At 39.3% G+C, this 17,921-nt stretch overlaps 1 protein-coding gene across 3 annotated transcripts in view; it reads right to left on the reverse strand.

Annotated features, from left to right (window-relative positions):
* Positions 1–17,921, reverse strand: part of FGD4 (FYVE, RhoGEF and PH domain containing 4) — a 172,926-nt gene that overhangs the window by 71,669 nt on the left and 83,336 nt on the right. For 2 of the 3 annotated variants that reach the window (XM_067536055.1, XM_067536056.1), the window contains exon 2: positions 2,833–2,994. In XM_067536055.1, coding sequence (XP_067392156.1) covers positions 2,833–2,994 — 162 coding nt within the window. Of the gene's footprint in view, positions 1–2,832; positions 2,995–17,795; positions 17,915–17,921 lie in introns of those variants that run through there. The other variant, XM_067536054.1, reaches the window with a different exon arrangement.

Raw genomic sequence — 17,921 nt, forward strand, 5'->3', positions numbered from 1 at the left:
GTCTCCCTTGCTGCAATTTAAGCCCATTGCTTCTTGTCCTGTCCTTCTTCATAACAACCTTTTATGCCCTTGATGACTGTTATGTCCCTTCTCAGTTATCTCTTCTCCAGACTAAACAAACCCAATTTTTTCAACTTTCCTCATAGGTCATGTTTCCTAGGCCTTTAATCATTCTTATTGCTCTCCTCTGGACTTTATCCAATTTGTCCACGTCTTTCCTGAAGTCTGATGCCCAGAAGTGGACACAGTATTCCTGAGGAGGCCTTATCAGTGTTGGGTAGAGTGCAAAAATAACGTATTGTGACTTGTTTATAACACTCCTGCTAAAACATCCCAGAATGATGTTCACTTTTTTTGCAACAGTATTGCATTATTGATTCATATTTAGTTTGTGATCCATTATAACAACCAGATCCTTTTCTGCAGTACTCTTTCCTAGGCAGTCATTTCTCGTTTTCTATTTATGCCATTGAGTATTTTTCTTAAGTGTAGTACTTGGCATTTGTCTTTATTGAATTTCATCTTATTTATTTCAGACTATTTCTCCAATTTTTCAAGATCTTTTTGAATTCTAATCCTGTACCCCAAAATGTTCACAAACCCTCCCAGCTTGGTATTGTCCATAAATTTTATAAGTGTACTTTCTATGCCATTATCCAAATTATTTATGAAGATATTGAATAGAACCAGACCCAGGACAGAATCCTGAGGGACCCCACTCAATATACCCTTCCAAGTTTGTCTGTGAATCACTGGTAACTACTGTCTAAGTACGGTTTCTCAACCAATTATACACCCATCTTATAGTAGGTTTGTTTAGGCTAGATTTCCCTAGTTTGCTTATGAGAATGTCATGTGAGACAATACCAAAATCCTTATTAAAACCAAGATTATATCATATGTACTGCTTCCCCCCATCCAAAAGGCTTGTTACCCTGACAATATAAGGATATTAGGTTAGTTTGACATGATTTATTCTTGATAAATCCATGTTGACTGTTACTTTTCTTATCTTCTTCTATGTGCTTACAAACTGATGGTTTGATTATTTGCTCCATTATCTTTCCAGGCACTGAAGTTAAGCTAATTCAGATTTAATTCCCTGGGCTGTCCTTATTCCCCTTTTTATAGCTAGGTACTACATTTGCCTTTTCCAGTTCTGTGGAATCTCTCCTGTCCTCCATGAGTTCTCAAAGATAATCACTAATGGCTCAGAGATTTTTATATCCAGTACCTTCAGTATTTCATCAGGCCTTGCCAAACTGCAGACCTCTAACTTGTCTAAATTATTCTTAACTTGTTCTCTTCTTATTTTAACCTCAGATCCTATCCCATTTACACTGATGATCACTATATTAGCCATCTGATCACTGCTAACCTTTCTTTGCTGCATTTTCTGTTACTGTCTTTCCCTCCTCATTAAGTAATAGGCCCACCCTTTCCTTGGTCTTCCTCTTGCTTCTCATGTATTTATAAAATGTTTTCTTGTTATCCTTTACCTATATTTAGAAGGCAAATCAAAGTGGATATGGAATTCATTGGCAGGAGTGAGGGAAATATACTTCCTTCATTCAACATGCACATTTGCATAATGCTAAAGACTAAAGAATAAAACCTTCAATATAAAATGTCCTTCTCCTCCCACCCACCTCTACATAAATGTTCCCATTTCTGCTAACACCTGAAATACTCTAATTCCTCCCTAACTCCTCCTAATCAGTTGGGCTATCATGCTCACCATGTAGCTCAACTATAGGATCATATCCTTCCAGTTCAGGAATGTAGGACTCCTTTTGGAAACTAGCGTGTGACTCAGGGAGCTGCTCAATGCCAACTGGTAGAGGACACACCAAACCATAATTCATCAGGCCTGAAACACTTATTGCCCCAAATCACTGTGGTCACAATCTGTAGCTAAAAGGTTTGTGTAAGGTGTCATATGCAAATTGGTAACATGCTGATCAATATTATTGCGTAATGTATACTCTGCTCCTAAAGTGTGATTGGCAGACAGGGCCTAAACCGTAAACCCATTGTTTCTCTGGCTTGACTGTCTCCAATGGAAATTGAGCAAGGTGAAACCAAAGATAATGACAAATACATTTACTGTAAAGTAAACAAAGCCATCAGGTGAGCAAGTGGGGAAAGATGACCACTTAATAATCTCAAAGAGGCATGGAGGCTGCATCCCCAGGAAGCCTGCCTGCCTCTCAAAACAGGGTCAGTGAATTTTGGAAAGACATAAGCAAAAGCAAAAAGCTATTTTGTTATCCATCTCTAGATGGGCACAATGGGACAGAGCTCTTGTAATCTAAGAAAGTCGATCCTTCAACCAAGAGATTGAAATCTCGCCGCCAGCGGCAGCATAAACTAGACCTGAGTCAGAGTGGTAACACAGTGGCTCACAGCCTGAACAAGGCATCACATCGTGATGCTGCTGGTTTAATATAGAGAGGGGTCACTGTTTGACATAACACTGTCTCATCTCCACCTACCAATCACCCTCTGGGCCAGACAAATAACTGAACCACTGTTTGCATATCAGTGCAGGGTGAGCCATTAGGCCCTTGGGTCAGAGAGAATATTTGAGTTTATCTAGATTTCGTAATCTGCAGCAGTACAAGAATCCTTAATGAAAGCCATTTTCTAGCAAAATATTGCTTTGCAAAATGCACACAGAGCAATATGCAGAATTCTATCATTGCTTTTCTATGCTCGTTTTTGCATTGATCAGAAGTGCAACATAGATAGTTATCTTTTACATCAGCAATTTGTTTGGACAATTAGCTGCAGAACAACTTATGTAAACAGACCATTTGCATCTGTACTTACCTTGTGGCTTTGGACTTGAAGCTGAACGTGGGGACTTTTTAACTGGCACGTTTCCATTTATTCCCTGAGCCGCTTCATTGCATACGTTCTGCTTGACTAACCTCGGTGTGCTATTTGCTGAGCAAGACTTAGTTATGAGGATCTTTGGACAGGTGCTGCTGCCTGTTGGGGGAAAAAAAAAGAAAAAAGCAAGCATGAATAACGCTTAGTGTAGCAAGATGATAATGTTCTACCCAGCATGCTCTATCATTTTATCTCCACAGAGAAAGTTATGAATGATTTTGTGGCAGCCCTGGGTACCAGGTTTCACATTTCCAGTTACTGTTCCATTTAAATGTCTATAAATAGTACCATCCTAGATATATGCTCTTTCCTGGTAAAATGAAAAATTATTTAGTTTTAAAAAACTTTTTGCCACATTAAGAGACCCTCCCAAATGCTTTCATATCTAGCAATATTTTGTGAACTGCTTTAGATATGTATATAGATTGACCAAACAAATATTTCCCTTTTCTCTATACTGGTTTTGCCAAGATAGCACATTGACCTACCTGGATAGGCGAATAGATACTTCAGTAAAGACTACTGTGGACATTTGACTAAATGTAACAGCTTTCCTATATGATCACCACCCTGGTGACAATAGGTTATGTACATAAAAAGGATATCTTAAAACGGTCTTTTATCTCATCTAACTGTATTTGTTATTTCATTCTCCAATGTAGGCATCTGAAAAGAAATCTGCTATGATTCTCTCAACAAGATCTAATTTATGCCAACAAGTGAAAATGTCAATATGTTATCTTCTTTGTCTAAAGAAAGCTTGATGCAATACCACAGAGTTGAGATCCTTTTTTCAAAAATACACTGGAAATCATAAACAGGCTAGCGAGAGATTAAGAGTTTTTATTTTAATTTTGTTCCTAACTCCATGAACATGGTCCTTTTGTTGTCTGACAATATTTAGTTAAGTGTTTCATGTTTATTTCTTAGCTTCTGCATTTCCTCTTTTCAAAACTGAAAGTAACGTTACATCAGGGTCATTCTTCAAACACCCCCACTATCTACAAGCAAATACTTGTGGCGTTTCATATTGAGATTGGTGACACACTATTTTTTAAAAATCTCAACAATAGGAGATCACATTGTATATGTGACATCAGATGTGGTATCTTTAATGCAGTAGAATTCACTCTTTTCAAGCTCACATTCAATTAATATTTCATTCTCAGCAAGCATTTCACGACCAACTACTTCTACAATTCCACTACTTGAATCATAAAAAATAAGATCATTAGATATTTAAGATCTTGAATAAAAAATTTCTAAAAAGTAAGAGCCTTTAGAGTGAGGTCAGTGGGAGCTGTTAGGTGCTCAGCATTTTTGAAAGAGAGGCAGGGTGGTCTAAATATAGCTTTAGGCTTTTATTTTTGAAAATTTTGATCATGGCTTCTTAACCCTAGTTGCAAAGTAATAAAAGACAATGTCTAGCGTAAAAGATTTCCAGAATCATTTCCACTGCAAAGTTGATGGTTAATAAATTATTAAAGATCTAAAACATACACAAACATTGAAAACACATTCCATCAAGGGGCTGGTTTATGAATGGGCTAGGTTAAGATCAAGATTCCTGTCAAGTGAACAATCTATTATTCAAAATAAAGAAACATTTATCCTGTTTACACCACATTTGTTTGAGTTAAGTTATTTAGAAAATGTAGGTTACAATTAAAATTTATGGAGCTATTTTCTTTAGAAGCACATGAACTACCTGCTATAAGTGTAATTTATCCTGGCATGGTTAATAGATTATGCTTAATTTTCATGAAGGCCGGAACTTAAACTGAAGGAGTGCAAGGAAACCTTACCATAAGATGTTCTCATACAATGTTAATCAGTCAGGCCCTGGGGACATTTAATGTATATTAACTCTCAAGAATTGTCAGCTTTGGCTTCAAAAAAGTGTCTTAAAAACAAACAATTTAGCCTGGAAGGCAACAGAAGTACTACTTACCATCCTATTAGGCATGCAAAAAATAAAACAAAGGCTACAGCTTTTTGTGGATTGCAGTACGTTTGTATTGCAATTTTTTTCGACTGAAGAAAACAGAATATTTGTTTACACCTGCAAATTTGTTCTCTTCATTGATTATTCACAAATCTTGAATGAAACTCACAGAATTTCAGTTGCATACCAGCATAATACTAGTTACTTGTACAGTATTAATACAGTAATAACTTTGGGAATGGTAAAACTAATACATTGGAGGAGGGCAAATGAAGAGAAAGATTTGGAAAATCCCACTGGGATATGTAAGAATGAAATAGTGTGAAAGAAAAAAATATATATATTCAAAACCAACAGGAAGCAGGGGTACCACAAATTTGATGAGTACTCACTTATCACTTTTGCCTATCACTTGCAATGAAGTTAGAAGGAACCCTCCATCAGTTCAAGGCTGGGAGATGTAGTAATCTAATTTTCCAGAAAATTTTAATTAGAAGCACCACCATCAAAAAAGGGCTGATTTGCATTTGTACAAAGTGAAAAAATATTTTGGCAAAGTGCAGATCCTCAATCTGTGGTTCTGCAGGCCATAGGAAGATGAAACCTAAAGATACCAGATTTTTTTTACTTTCAATCTTGTTCAAGACACCTAAGTATCTCCAACAGCATTTTATTTTTGCTGTCCCAGTGATCCTATTCTTAGTTATTCATGTTGAACTAAACAGAAATGCAACTTTTTAGAATGTAGTCTAAGCCACAGGGACACGTAGACTTATTCTGTCACAACTGAAAGAAAAAAAGTCAAGTGTTTTCAGGGGGAAGAACTATTACAATCTCAAAGTCAGTCTATGAGTACAGATTTTTTTAAAGTCACATTAATGATTGTAGAATTCACAACATGTACATTCCCTTGCCCACTGTCCACATTAAATATGGTTTCTCATTGTTGTAGCGCCAAACTGAATCAAATGATATATTCCATAAGCCTTAACTAATTTTTTTCTCCCACATGTCACAAAATGAGAGAGAGAACCTAATTATCTGACTACCCAAGCCCTTAATTAAAATATTCTTTTCTGCTTTGCAGGGCAGTTTCAGTAAGGCTGAAACCCGAGAGAAAACTAATCCAATAGATAAAACCAGAGAATTAATTTCAGATACACTGAAAGACCAACAATTTCAGAATAAAACTGCGTTTGAAAATACTAGCAGTCAGAGTTGAATGTTCTTATTACACTACTGTCTTGATTTCTTAGATATTCTGCAATTTTGATGACTATCATTTGCAATAAAATGGCAGGTTGGTTATCAAGAGATGATAATATTGCAAAAGCTTTCCAACCAGCTACTCCGGATTTGCTTTTGGAAAGGGAAAGTATAGGAAAGGAAACACTGAATTAATTTCTGATTCACTTAGATATACTGAGCTTCCACTGAGGTGAGCTCATTAAGCACACAGGAGGCAGGCATGAAGGGCTGATATGGGGTCCCAGCATCCTGCCCTTAACCTTATCAAGGAAAACTGCACCAGTTCTTCTACTGCCAGGAACTGCAGTAAGGGGTGAAAGATTTGCCGTGTAAGGTATAAGTCTTTCCCCAAAGATATCATTTGGTAGAATGAGATCTGCGGTAAGAAAATCGAATAACCCAGAATGAGACACAGCACATAACACGAGCATGTCATAATTCTGAACACGTCCAGTGAGAAAGTGTGATCCAGTAAGGCGGTAGCTAAGTTGACCAAAGAAATCTTCCATCGACCTACTTGTGTCTACACCTGGTGCTAGGTCAACTTAATCGGGGTGTGACATTTTTCACAGCTCTGAGGGACATAGCTGGGTCAACCTAATTTTTAAGCATAGACCAGGCCTCTATCAGAGGACTAGTGGGTGGACAGTTCAGGAGGAAACTAGTTTTGCTTCTCTGCTAAAAACCTAGTTTGGTAAAAACATTGTGTAAGTTTCCCCTGGGGGAAATATCTGAGCTTATGTCTGAAGGATTGAATTTTGGCACTGAACAGATATTTATTGGCAAAACATATGCCAAAGAGCAAATTCAAGTAAGTATTTGTTCTGATATGTGAAAACTGGTAATTTTTACTACACTACTCTCCAACCACAAGCAGAGATTTTGTATGTTGCTATAGAAGGCAGAAGCACATCCCCTCCACCCAACGCCCCGCTCCTAATTTTCAATGGTTAAGTGTATGTTACAGCCTGCTAATGTTCCCTGAGCTACATTAATTCCCTCCTCTTTTGCTCTATACCATTTGCTGCAAGAAATAAATCAATTCTCATCAAGTTTGTTAATATATCATCTTAGAGGAAGCAAGAAACCATTTACACGGCTTCCTGCTTAGTAACAAAGTTTAGCCCCTTTTTTCACAAAAGTTAACTGTGCATTTCCAAAATATTGTTTTATTTTACCTGAGGTTCAGTTTCACACAAAAAATATTCAAGCCGAAGCCTGAGTTGGATGCTCAATACTTACTACCCAATATTTTCAGAGAGAGGCCAGTGGCGTACCATGGGTCTCTGGCGTCTGGGGGACAATACTTTCATTTGCCCCAGTCAGCAGCAGTGTCCTGCAGGGAGGGTGTCTGCGCGCCCATTTCCCACTCTCCCAAACTCTCCCAGCGGCATAAGCACCCCGTAGGGGGAGTAATGGAGGTGTGTCTGCAGGCCCGTTTCCCACTCTCCTCTACTCCCCTCCCACTGTGGGGTGGGTACGGCTGGGAGGGGGAGCGACAGGGGCAGTCAGATGCCCAGGGGCCGCCCAGTGGCGGTGGGGAGGTAGGGGAGATTTGTCGGGCTCTGGTCCCTGCGGCTCCCTCATTGTGCCCAGTGCGGGGGCAGAGGGGTCGGGAGGACGCTGTAGTACCAATATCCAGGACCTATCAGACTTTGGGACCTAGGTCTGGAACAGTCAAATTCTGATAGCTCCTAGTTATCAATACTACACTCGGTGCAGTCGGAGTGCCCTGGCTGCCTGAGATAGCAGGGAGTGACTCCTTCTCTGACGGCCCAGTCAACGCCTCCCCCTCCCCCCCCAGCTGGAGCCCTGGGGTATGGCTCCGCCCTTCCCCTCCCCCCCTTGGTATGCCACTGCGAGAGGCAAAATATTGAACATGTGGGTACACAAGTCAGTCTACTTAACCTAGAAATAATTATCTGGTGTTTTACTCCCTCAATTACCCAAGCATGACCAACTGATGCAACGTCAGATGGGTATTAAGTATTCAGTTTTAACAGAGGTCGTGCAGCATATAGATGGAACTAACAGGAATATAGGATTTTAATGAGATACTTAAGGCTGGTAGGCCTAAAATTAGATACCACAGCATTGTTTCGGCTTATGCGCGTGAATGAGACCCCAAATTACTTTTCCTTTCTTTTCAAGGGCACTAAATACCAGGCTGGATGTTTTATGAGCCGTAATCTTCACTACACTTGGGGCTCACAAGTTTGACACAGAAAGGAGGACGAGGGAGATAGTGCAACATGCACATATGTGCACACAACCTGTTATAGAACACTTGGTGGAAATTAACTCAGCTGAAATACAGAGATTTTATTCACAGTGTTAGCTATTAAAATGTCAACATTTGCCAACAGTTATTACAGATGGGTATCACCTTATTTGCCCCATACTTTAAATGCAGGTATCTGTGGCAATTATGTGCTAACAAGGTGAATTTTCAATAGCTTCTTGATTTGGCAACCTTCATTATAGCTTTATGGAGAAAAGGCTATAGAAGTGCATAGAAATTACCCTTAAAAGTTTATTTAAAATGTCAGAAAATGTCAATCCTATTTATTTTTTGAAGTATTATAGAATTTTGTAGAATACTGATAAAGTTCTCAAATTCTATGGAACAGTTTAAAACAATTAACAAAATAACCTTACTAATTCCTTATAGACTTCCATAAGGGTAAGAAAAGGCAAAATTTCCCTTCATCATGAGGAAAAAACCCTAAAAGGCTTAAATCAGTTTTAGAACTTCAAACAAAAACAAAAACCACTGACACAAACAACCCCTTCACCACCCACAAAAAACCCCATAGCCCCCACAAACCTGGTAGAATTTAATTTATTAAAATAATTTGAGTGAATATATACAGAAAATTATTATTTCTGCAAAATCACCCAGATTTGCAAAGAAAGCTACCAAACCAAGTAAGCTCATTTTACTCTAAAACACACCTAAGCAATGCAGAAAAAGGTTGAGTTGAGGAATTTTAAATAGTTGGACTTCCTAGTATTTCTATATCTATCAATAGATATCTATGTCTTTATTTAACCAACAAGCTTGCTTGATCATAAATCACTTGCGTAATCTTCCAGACTTGACAGAGGCAAATTTTCAGAGAGATCAATAAGAGCTTTGCCTCTCTCTGAAAATTGTAGGATTAAGCATTAAAGATAGAGTAGAACATCAACATCATCAAGATTTACAGCAATAAGTTTTTAGATCTCAGCCTGGAATCTTGATGTACTGTGCATCATGCAAACTAAGTGACCAAAGGGGAAATTCAATACTAATTCACTAGAGGCGTTACACTGACACTGGGCAATTTATAAAATCCAGACGATTGCCAAGAGTCAATTTATCAACGCAGCCTTCTGTGTATTGTATTGATCTTCATCACTTTGGCCCTGATCCCATAAACCGTTCCACGCAGGCAGACCTATGTGCTCATTCTGTGCTTCAGTCAAACGAAGAGGGCTCCAATGAATAGGGCTGCATACACTATCTTTCAACATTTTTTGTACTTGTGGTTACAACTATCGCTTAACACACTCATGGTATTCTTTCAATAAGATAAAAGCATTACCACAAGATTTCAAACAATCCCTTGGAAGCTTGAAACTGAAATGTGCGTACTTTACAGAAAATGAAATTTCCCTCCATCGTGGGAACACATACTCATTTGTTACAGTACAGTTTCTGTAGAAGCATCTTTTTCTTCTCTTTGCACAGCACCTTGCACAATGGGCTCCTCAATGCTAAGGTAATATAAATAAATAATATATGGGGGTCAGATAAGGAAATGCAAAAAAAGGAAGACAAAAATGCAGAACAGGTGAAATTGACTCTTACCAACCAGGGCAAGGTCTTTCCAATAAGAGACAGTTTCATGTTTGAAAATGAAATGCAAGTCCAGGTCATACATGATTTTTCATTGTTATAGTTTAATAAAATTGAACAAAAAACAAAGTGAATCATATTTAGAGTATGACAGTGCATTTTGCTCTCAATGCGTCACTTGTGATTCCACATTTTGAATGTCACTGAAATTTATGCGTATTCCAACCTAAGGCCAAAACCAAAAAGGCAATGAACAAGTCCCCTTTACATCAAGCCTCATATGGGGCATTTCAGTGATGGAGGAAGTAATCTATATTAACATTCTGCATGCACTAGGATAATGACCTGTTGATGACAGTGGTTATCAACAGGCCCTCCTCAACAATTTATTGAAAATTGTTTGGTTTCTAGTGTAATAGTAGAACCACTGGTAGGACCAAATGGTTTTCAAACCACCATTACAAAAAACATACAATTAAAAGAGGCCAGCCATACTTTGGACATGGTAGTGTTGCAGGTTTTTATTCATCTTGATGTCATACTATAATATTTTCAGTTGCTCCTCTTATACCCACATTACAACATTTGTACATTCTCCTGCATGGAGGACTTGAAGGTGCTCAAGGCCATTGGGCCAACCTAGGCTCATGTTTAAGGACTTGAAAACTTTCAACATTGACATTGCAAGCTGGGAAGAAGCAGCTACCAACAGGCTACGCTGGAGGGCTGTGCTGTACCAGGGAGTCGAAGAGGTTGAAGAGAGGTGGGTGAGAGAGAAGAAAGCGGGGAGAGTAAAGAAAAAAGGACAGCAGGCCTCAAGGACTAACAGTGCACTAGCTTCATCTTCCAGCCCTTCACTTTATGCCTGCATTATCTGTTGCAAGGACTGTCATGTGAGAATTGGGGATTTTAGACACGTATAATGCTGTAACACGGCAGATGGTAACTGAACTGCTTTGGCATTTACACCACTGTCCTTCAAGACAGACTGCTGCCATTCATTCACAGCATTTGTTCAGTTACATTAGTTAACCTTGAACATGAGATTATGCTTACAACTGTTTGTTTTAAATCGGAACAAAGCTCTGCAATAGTGTGGCGCTAGAAATTAATGACATTGTTATAAGTGTCATATTTAATGATCTTCCCCCAGCTTAACTTTGTGTGCTTCACCTCTTATTTATGTAACCATCAAGAACTCGTCTTTTACATGTTTAGTTCCTGTTGACAGAATCTTGCCTCAAATAATCTGTGACTCCTTCAAAGTGAGAGGGGAGGGTGTGTGTGGGGAAGGGGGAGGGGGGCGGGAAGATACCCAAAACAAAAAAACCCAAACATTTTTTTAAAATGTAAAGATTATATAGTAATGATTTTTATCTGGGGAGACTTTTCATAGCTTGATTTTATAAAATAATGTAGAATAATGTAAGTGGTTCAGGCCCAACAATTAGGAGTGTTTTTGTTTCTCCCAGTCTCCCTAAGCAAGTAGTTCTGTTGTGACTTACTGTCATCTCTTCCCCTGTATTGAGAGCAGACATAGTTAATCCATTGAGTATTGTGTCTGAGGGCTGCTTCTCTCCTTCTACTTCCTCCTTCCTAACTCTGTTGGCTTTTACAGCTTCCTGCACATTTGACTAGGAAAAGAGGAAGCCAGTAAAGTTTCAGTTGCTTTTGTAAGTCTCTCCCTATATCAATAGCAGTTTCAATTGTAAAATATACCTTTGCTGGAAGGCATTAACAGGAAGCATTTCTGTAATGATGCCCAGTGGATTTTTCCTTTTATCCTCACGGCATTATTTCAATGTGAATGAATCTGCAAATGTCTTCTTTCTAGATCACTTCCCCCCCACTGGAAACATATGCATTCTACTTAATGCTTATAGCCAGGATCGCAGGGAAGTCAATGGGAATCTTTCCATTGATTTCAATATGCTTTGGATCAGGCCCCAAATGTACTGATTTATCATTTTCTAAAGAGCTCAATTCTGCAATCCTTAACAAGAGGAACCCTTATTCTCACAAGCAGACTCATTACACTCAGTGGAATTACTTGCATGAATATGTGCTGCAAAATCAGGCCCTAAGTGTATCTTTCACTTTGTTTATTTTCTTCAGGATATCCGCAATATACAAGACACCTTGCATGGAATTATGCTCTGTAACTGAGAGTAAAATCTAACATACTTTAGCATGGCCACCCAAACACTACCAGAGAGGCACTAGTTAAAAAAATAAAAGGAGAAAAAAGGTAGAGAATTCTTAATGTCACAGAAACACAAATAATTGTTGTCACAATGATAGTTGAGATTCTAAAATACAGTGAGAATGTTAATGTATTTGCATGCAAGGAAACGCTTCCCTTTTCTTTATTTTTAAGATCATATAAAATAATGGTAGTTTTAGATTTTCAAACACTGGGCAACAGGCTTCCTAAAAAAGAACAACTGCTAAATAGGTACTCAGATTCCTTCATTCCTTTGTTGCTTATCATGTGAAAATGCTGCATTAGAACACATTTTGAATGTGTCTAATGTTTTTTGTAACCTTCAGATCCTTCAGTCTTACAGGCTGATGATCCGTGAAGTTAAGACAACTCTGAAGCAACTTGCTTATTTTAAAAATAGCTACATACATTTTATAGGCTGAATACAGATATCTTTCACAGATAGAAAGCTCTGTGCTACTAGGTAGTATTTTTAGAAACAGGATGCCGCATACCTCAGCCTCAAGAAGAGAAAAACCAACTTATTAAATAAGCTTTAAATACTGACTGCCTTACTTCTATTCCTTTGACGGATTTAAATACAAATTTACAAATCTTGAAGATTATTTCAGGCAGATTATATACTGAGCCTTTTTATATCACATACAATAAATTGTAAAGTAAAGAAGACACACACAAGAGCCATAAAAGAAAAAGTCAAAATAACTTCAACACTTGAGCCAAACATAATAGCGTGAACCATCTCTCATTTCTAAGCTCTTCTTTCAAATTGCAGAAGGGGATAACATGCATATGGCATAACGACTTATAGCCCCAGTAACTCAAGCCCTAAAGAACACCACCACTCTAAAACATGTGGATTAAAATCTGTAAAGTTTTAAAAGCAGTGCCTTAGTTCTAGAATGCTGTGCACTGGGGCTAATGCCCTGACAAAGGCTAGACACTAACTTTTACTGCTGAAATACCAAAAGAACCAAAAACAATCATTTAAAGAGTGAAGTATACCTTAGAAAATCATGCCGTTTGTTAGAGCAGACTGGAGCAGGCTGTGAGCTCTGTGCCCACCAGCCCCTGAAATAGGTACCGCCATTGCCTCTGTGCAGCACTACAGCTGCTCTGTTTAGTATGCTTTTTCTAATCTTTGGGGCACACGTCCCATTTTCAGGCTACTTAAGTAGTCCCGGCTTGCTGCCAAGTAATTAACAGCCAACAGCTACAAAACACAGAACAAGCAGTAGCTCCCTGGGAACGTCTGCGGCACCAACTCAGAAATATAAAGAACTCAAGCTGCAAACCTCACAATAATTCCAGTACTTCCTGCTTTTGACCTGATTGGAAATACCATAAGAATAGCCTCATATGGCTGATTTAAGCACATTTAGAGCTTCCTGTGAAACCATTCAGTTGAAACCCTTCCTGCAGTCTCCTCTACTAAACTTGCCACAGTGGTGCCAGTTTTGATGTGGACATTTTCTATGAAGAGTTAGCCCACCATATCAGTTTAATGATCATCATTAAGGAAGTAAGTCATATTCACATAAGTATTGTCTTGGATTCAAAAGGAAAATTAAAACAATCTCTTCTGCCAGAGAATAGTTTTGCTGTTCAGATACTCACTTTCAGGCTGAATGTTTTGAATGAAAGAATTGGTGCTAATTTACTCTGCTTAAATTGTATTAAATTGTCAGGTTGACATACATAATAGAAGTCCAGAAAAGACCAAGGCCAATAGTTAAACGATTTTACTTTGTCCACTCTCCCTGCACTTGTCCCAAAAAAGTACTTATTTCATCACATCAACCAGTATTGACACACATCACTTGATTAATTCCCAGACTGGGAAACCTTTGAAGTTATTTTTTGATACAAAGACTTTGATAATTGCTTATTGGAAGCATTATGCAGGAAAATCGCTGAAGTGTTATGTGACATTTTAAATTACTTTCTTGTCCTGGTGTTTATAGTATTCCTAAAATAAAGAATAAGAACTGCACACAAAATCCCATGCTACTGAAAAAAATGTGCTGAAATAAGCCTCCTTGTAAAGTTACCAGTGTTTCATGAAGGCAAGTGCCTGTGTGGGGTTTGCCAGAGCCCATGCAGCAATTACCGTGGCCTGTCCGGGAAAAGTCCTCAATCCCCCAAGCCGTTCTTTCTGCAAACGGCCTCCTTCAGTTTATAAAATTAAAACTTCTAAACCTTTGGCCAGATAAAAAAGGCAACTTAAAACCAACGATTGTTGCCAACTCACAATATTTGGAATTTTTCTGAAAGCTCTAGTATTTCATGGCAGCTGCACGAGGGTACCCACTCTAGATTCCCAGCTCCTCAGCCATCCCTTCTCTTGGGCAGAGACCCATGTCTCTCTCCCTCCTGCCTCGGGATTTTTTCAAGCTACACAGTTTTGCCTACCTACACCGTTATATCCCCAGCAAGCTGCTCTGCCCCAACAGTCCAGCATCTGCACTTTGCTTTCTCCTCGAAGGTTACGAACAGCTGTAATTGCCAGCAGTGCAGTCACAGGTCTTTATAAGCAAGCACATTTATTCTTAAGATGAAAGCATTACAGAGAAAAATATTAAAAACAGAACATATCCTATATGCATGCTAATAGCTTACCAGGAGTCACCCATAGTTTTATGCAGCCTTCCTTCCAACCCCTCCTAGGAAGGATTGGGGCCCTCCTTGAACAGAAGGTCCTGTCTGTTTTCTGGATCAGAAGGAAGGGCCTGAATCAGTTTAAACTCAGGCTATTTATCCAAAAGTCTTTCTGTTTCAGTTGATTGCTGGAGAATCCAGATTGGACTAGTATAGGAGAGCCTCTCCAGGTGGTGGTGCTTTCTGGAGATATTACCACCTGAGTGCATTTGGTGAATCACTCCCACTGTTCTTAGCTCCTGAAAGAACTGTGGTCACTTTCTTTTCTACTTGCAGCTTCTTCCGTTTACTCAGACATGAATGTCACAACGTGGTAGTATTGATCCTATCAGTGTTTTACAGTGAGGTCTCCCCCTGTGTGTGAAGTTCTGTCCTACTTTCACGACTTCTGCTTTACCTCTAGATCCCAAGCAACCTAGCTGCGATGCGGCACAAGCCCAAGAAAATTCAGCCAGCTGTTAACTGAGGCCTCTTAGTATCACTCAGGGAAGGTTATGCTAAATTCCCTTGTGGAATATAAGAGTCCATTTAATATTTGCCCTTTCAAAATCAAGACTCACAAACTACATCCATCCAGTTTGCATTCAGACTACCGGTGCATTGGTCATATTTTAGCCCAATGTGAATTGAAATGGTCAAATAATAAACTCCTGAAAGAGAGAGAGAAGGATAATGATATGAAAACAGAAGCTAGGATAGCACTGTTGTAACACAGAAATCCACGCTCCTCAGCAATGTCAAACTAGCATGGCTAGTTTCCTTATTTAATATTGATCGGTTTCTGTAAACTGAAAGGCAAGGATTGTCCATCACCAACTGTTCTATCACACATCACTCAGATGACAGCTAACCTTAAAGAACTGTGCTGCTAAAACACCAGGTGAACAGAATTTGACCACAAAGCCACCCTTGGAATGTTTTCCCCTCAAAAAGCAAAAAGTGTATGCATGTTATATACAAAGGCCTTGCACAATACAATCAATCATTTACTTCCAACATACAGCTGTGATCATCCTGCCTACTTCCTTTTTGCAGTAATGTTTTACAATACAACTTTACGAAGCATATTCTTTCACACACATTGTGTCCCCAAAACATGTTGGTGTTAGATATTACCAAGTGGTGGTGGTGGTGGTGATGGTGGCGGGGGGGGGGGGGGGGGGGGGGGGATACACAAAACCAGAGAGGAAAAAATTTAGGGAGAAAGGTTCTTGCATCCATCATGATTCAGGTTGCCGTATTTTAAAGACTCCCAAAAAGAGAACACTGCTGGAAGGAGAAGGAGGGGAAGATACACACCCCTCCTGCCACTCCAACTGTGTGTACTGGGAAGGGTATTTGGAGGGCACAGGCAAGGGGGGGGGTGTGTACTGGGAAGAGATATTTGGGAGTGCAGGGAGCTGTATGGGGGTGTGGGAGGGCTGTGTGTGTGTATTGGGAAGGGTATTTGGGGGGTGCACTAGGAGATATATTTGGAGTGCAGGAGGGGGAATTTGGGGGTGTGGGAGGGGTGTGTGTGTACTGAGAAGGTATTTGGAGGTGCTGGAGGGGGTACTACTCTTGAGGTGGGGGGCAATGTTGCTCCTTGTCACAATGGCAGGGCGGCTGGTGCCAGCCTAAGATGCAGCATCAGACTGTCAGTCAGCGCCTTGCAGGCCCCTGTGGCTGCAGGGGAAGGGCCAATCAGGAAGCGGACCGAACGGGGCTCTTTCTGAGCTCCAGTCCTTGCTCCATGAAAATCCCTGCATCCAGACAGAGGACCAGAAAGAGAGGTCATGTCCAGTATGCTATGGTATGGACGTACAGTAACCCTAATCATGGATGAGATTGCATGAAGGTACAGAGAAGGTAGCACACCCAACCATCTGAGGCAGTTGGGAGAGAATCAAGAGATCAGTTCTGTGAGTGAAGACACAAAATCAGAAAGATCTAAAACATTCTGTGCATGCACACGCACGTGCGAGAACATGAAATGAATGAGCTGCCAGTGGAATTGCTGGATGTGTGTGACGTCACGCTGTGTACCTGTGGAAAAGGTGGGCACCAGCGAAGTCAGGAGAACTGGGCTTGTGGTGGATAGACCTGCAGAAAATGGAGTCATGAAGAGTTCGCTGCATAGTTGGTTTATCCCAAGTTTCCTCAGCATACTGCTATCAAAACCCCTGATCAACCACAACTCCAAGCACACACAAATTCTCTCTTCTCCCACCTCTGCCAACTGGTTTTGTGCTTTTCAGAACAGACAAGGGAGTTGAGCTTTACAACACTCCCTCTCAGAGATCTATTGCATCTCTAATTTTGGATTAGATTTCATTTAAAAAAAATTATTGTAAGCTCTTAGGGTCAGAGAATGTTTATATTTTATGTCCTGCACAGTGAGCATTTATTAAGGCTATAATTATAATGCAACTAATTTTTTAACACTCTCCCTTACTGCAAAGCCAGTTAGAAAACTAAGCATATAGTACCGTAAGTGACCATTGCAAGACCATAGATAACAAATTACTTGGCAAAGCAAACTTGTTTCTCCCAAATTAAGAAGGTGTGCCTATTTTCATAAACCACTGAAAAGATAAATATTTCAGACTCAATGCTGATTTATAGCACCATACCCTCGGGACCTTTCAAATGTAAACAGAATTCTTGCTGTCAGCTCAAACCAGAAACAGAAGGCACTTAAATATCTACAAACTCAATGGAAACAACATTTTTGCATAGTGAATTAGCCAAACATTCCAAGAAAAAAAAAAAACAAAAACTACAAGCCGATTAGTCAGTTAAAACAAAAGGTTCCAAATGTATTACACAATCAAGCAGCTGAATTTGTACTGTGTTTATACTTCTAAGGCACCAGATATAAAACTTTGTTCTTCATTTGTCTTTGGACTAAAACAATATTAAATATTCTGCAGGCAACAACTCAAATCATAAGAGTAACAATCAACAAAAAAACAATTAAAAAAATCCAAACAAACCAGCCTTACCTAGATCAAAAGACATGGTTTTCATGTATGCAGAAACCAAATTCACTCAAATGCTGCTGTATGCACCAGTAATCGATTTCACAATGGTAATGATCATATGACAGTTTCACATATACTCCATTTACA

The sequence above is a fragment of the Emydura macquarii genome, unplaced genomic scaffold, assembly GCF_026122565.2.
Source record: "Emydura macquarii macquarii isolate MOO-44397 ecotype Brisbane River unplaced genomic scaffold, CSIRO-AGI_Emac_v2 contig_3530, whole genome shotgun sequence".
Taxonomy (NCBI): domain Eukaryota; kingdom Metazoa; phylum Chordata; order Testudines; family Chelidae; genus Emydura; species Emydura macquarii.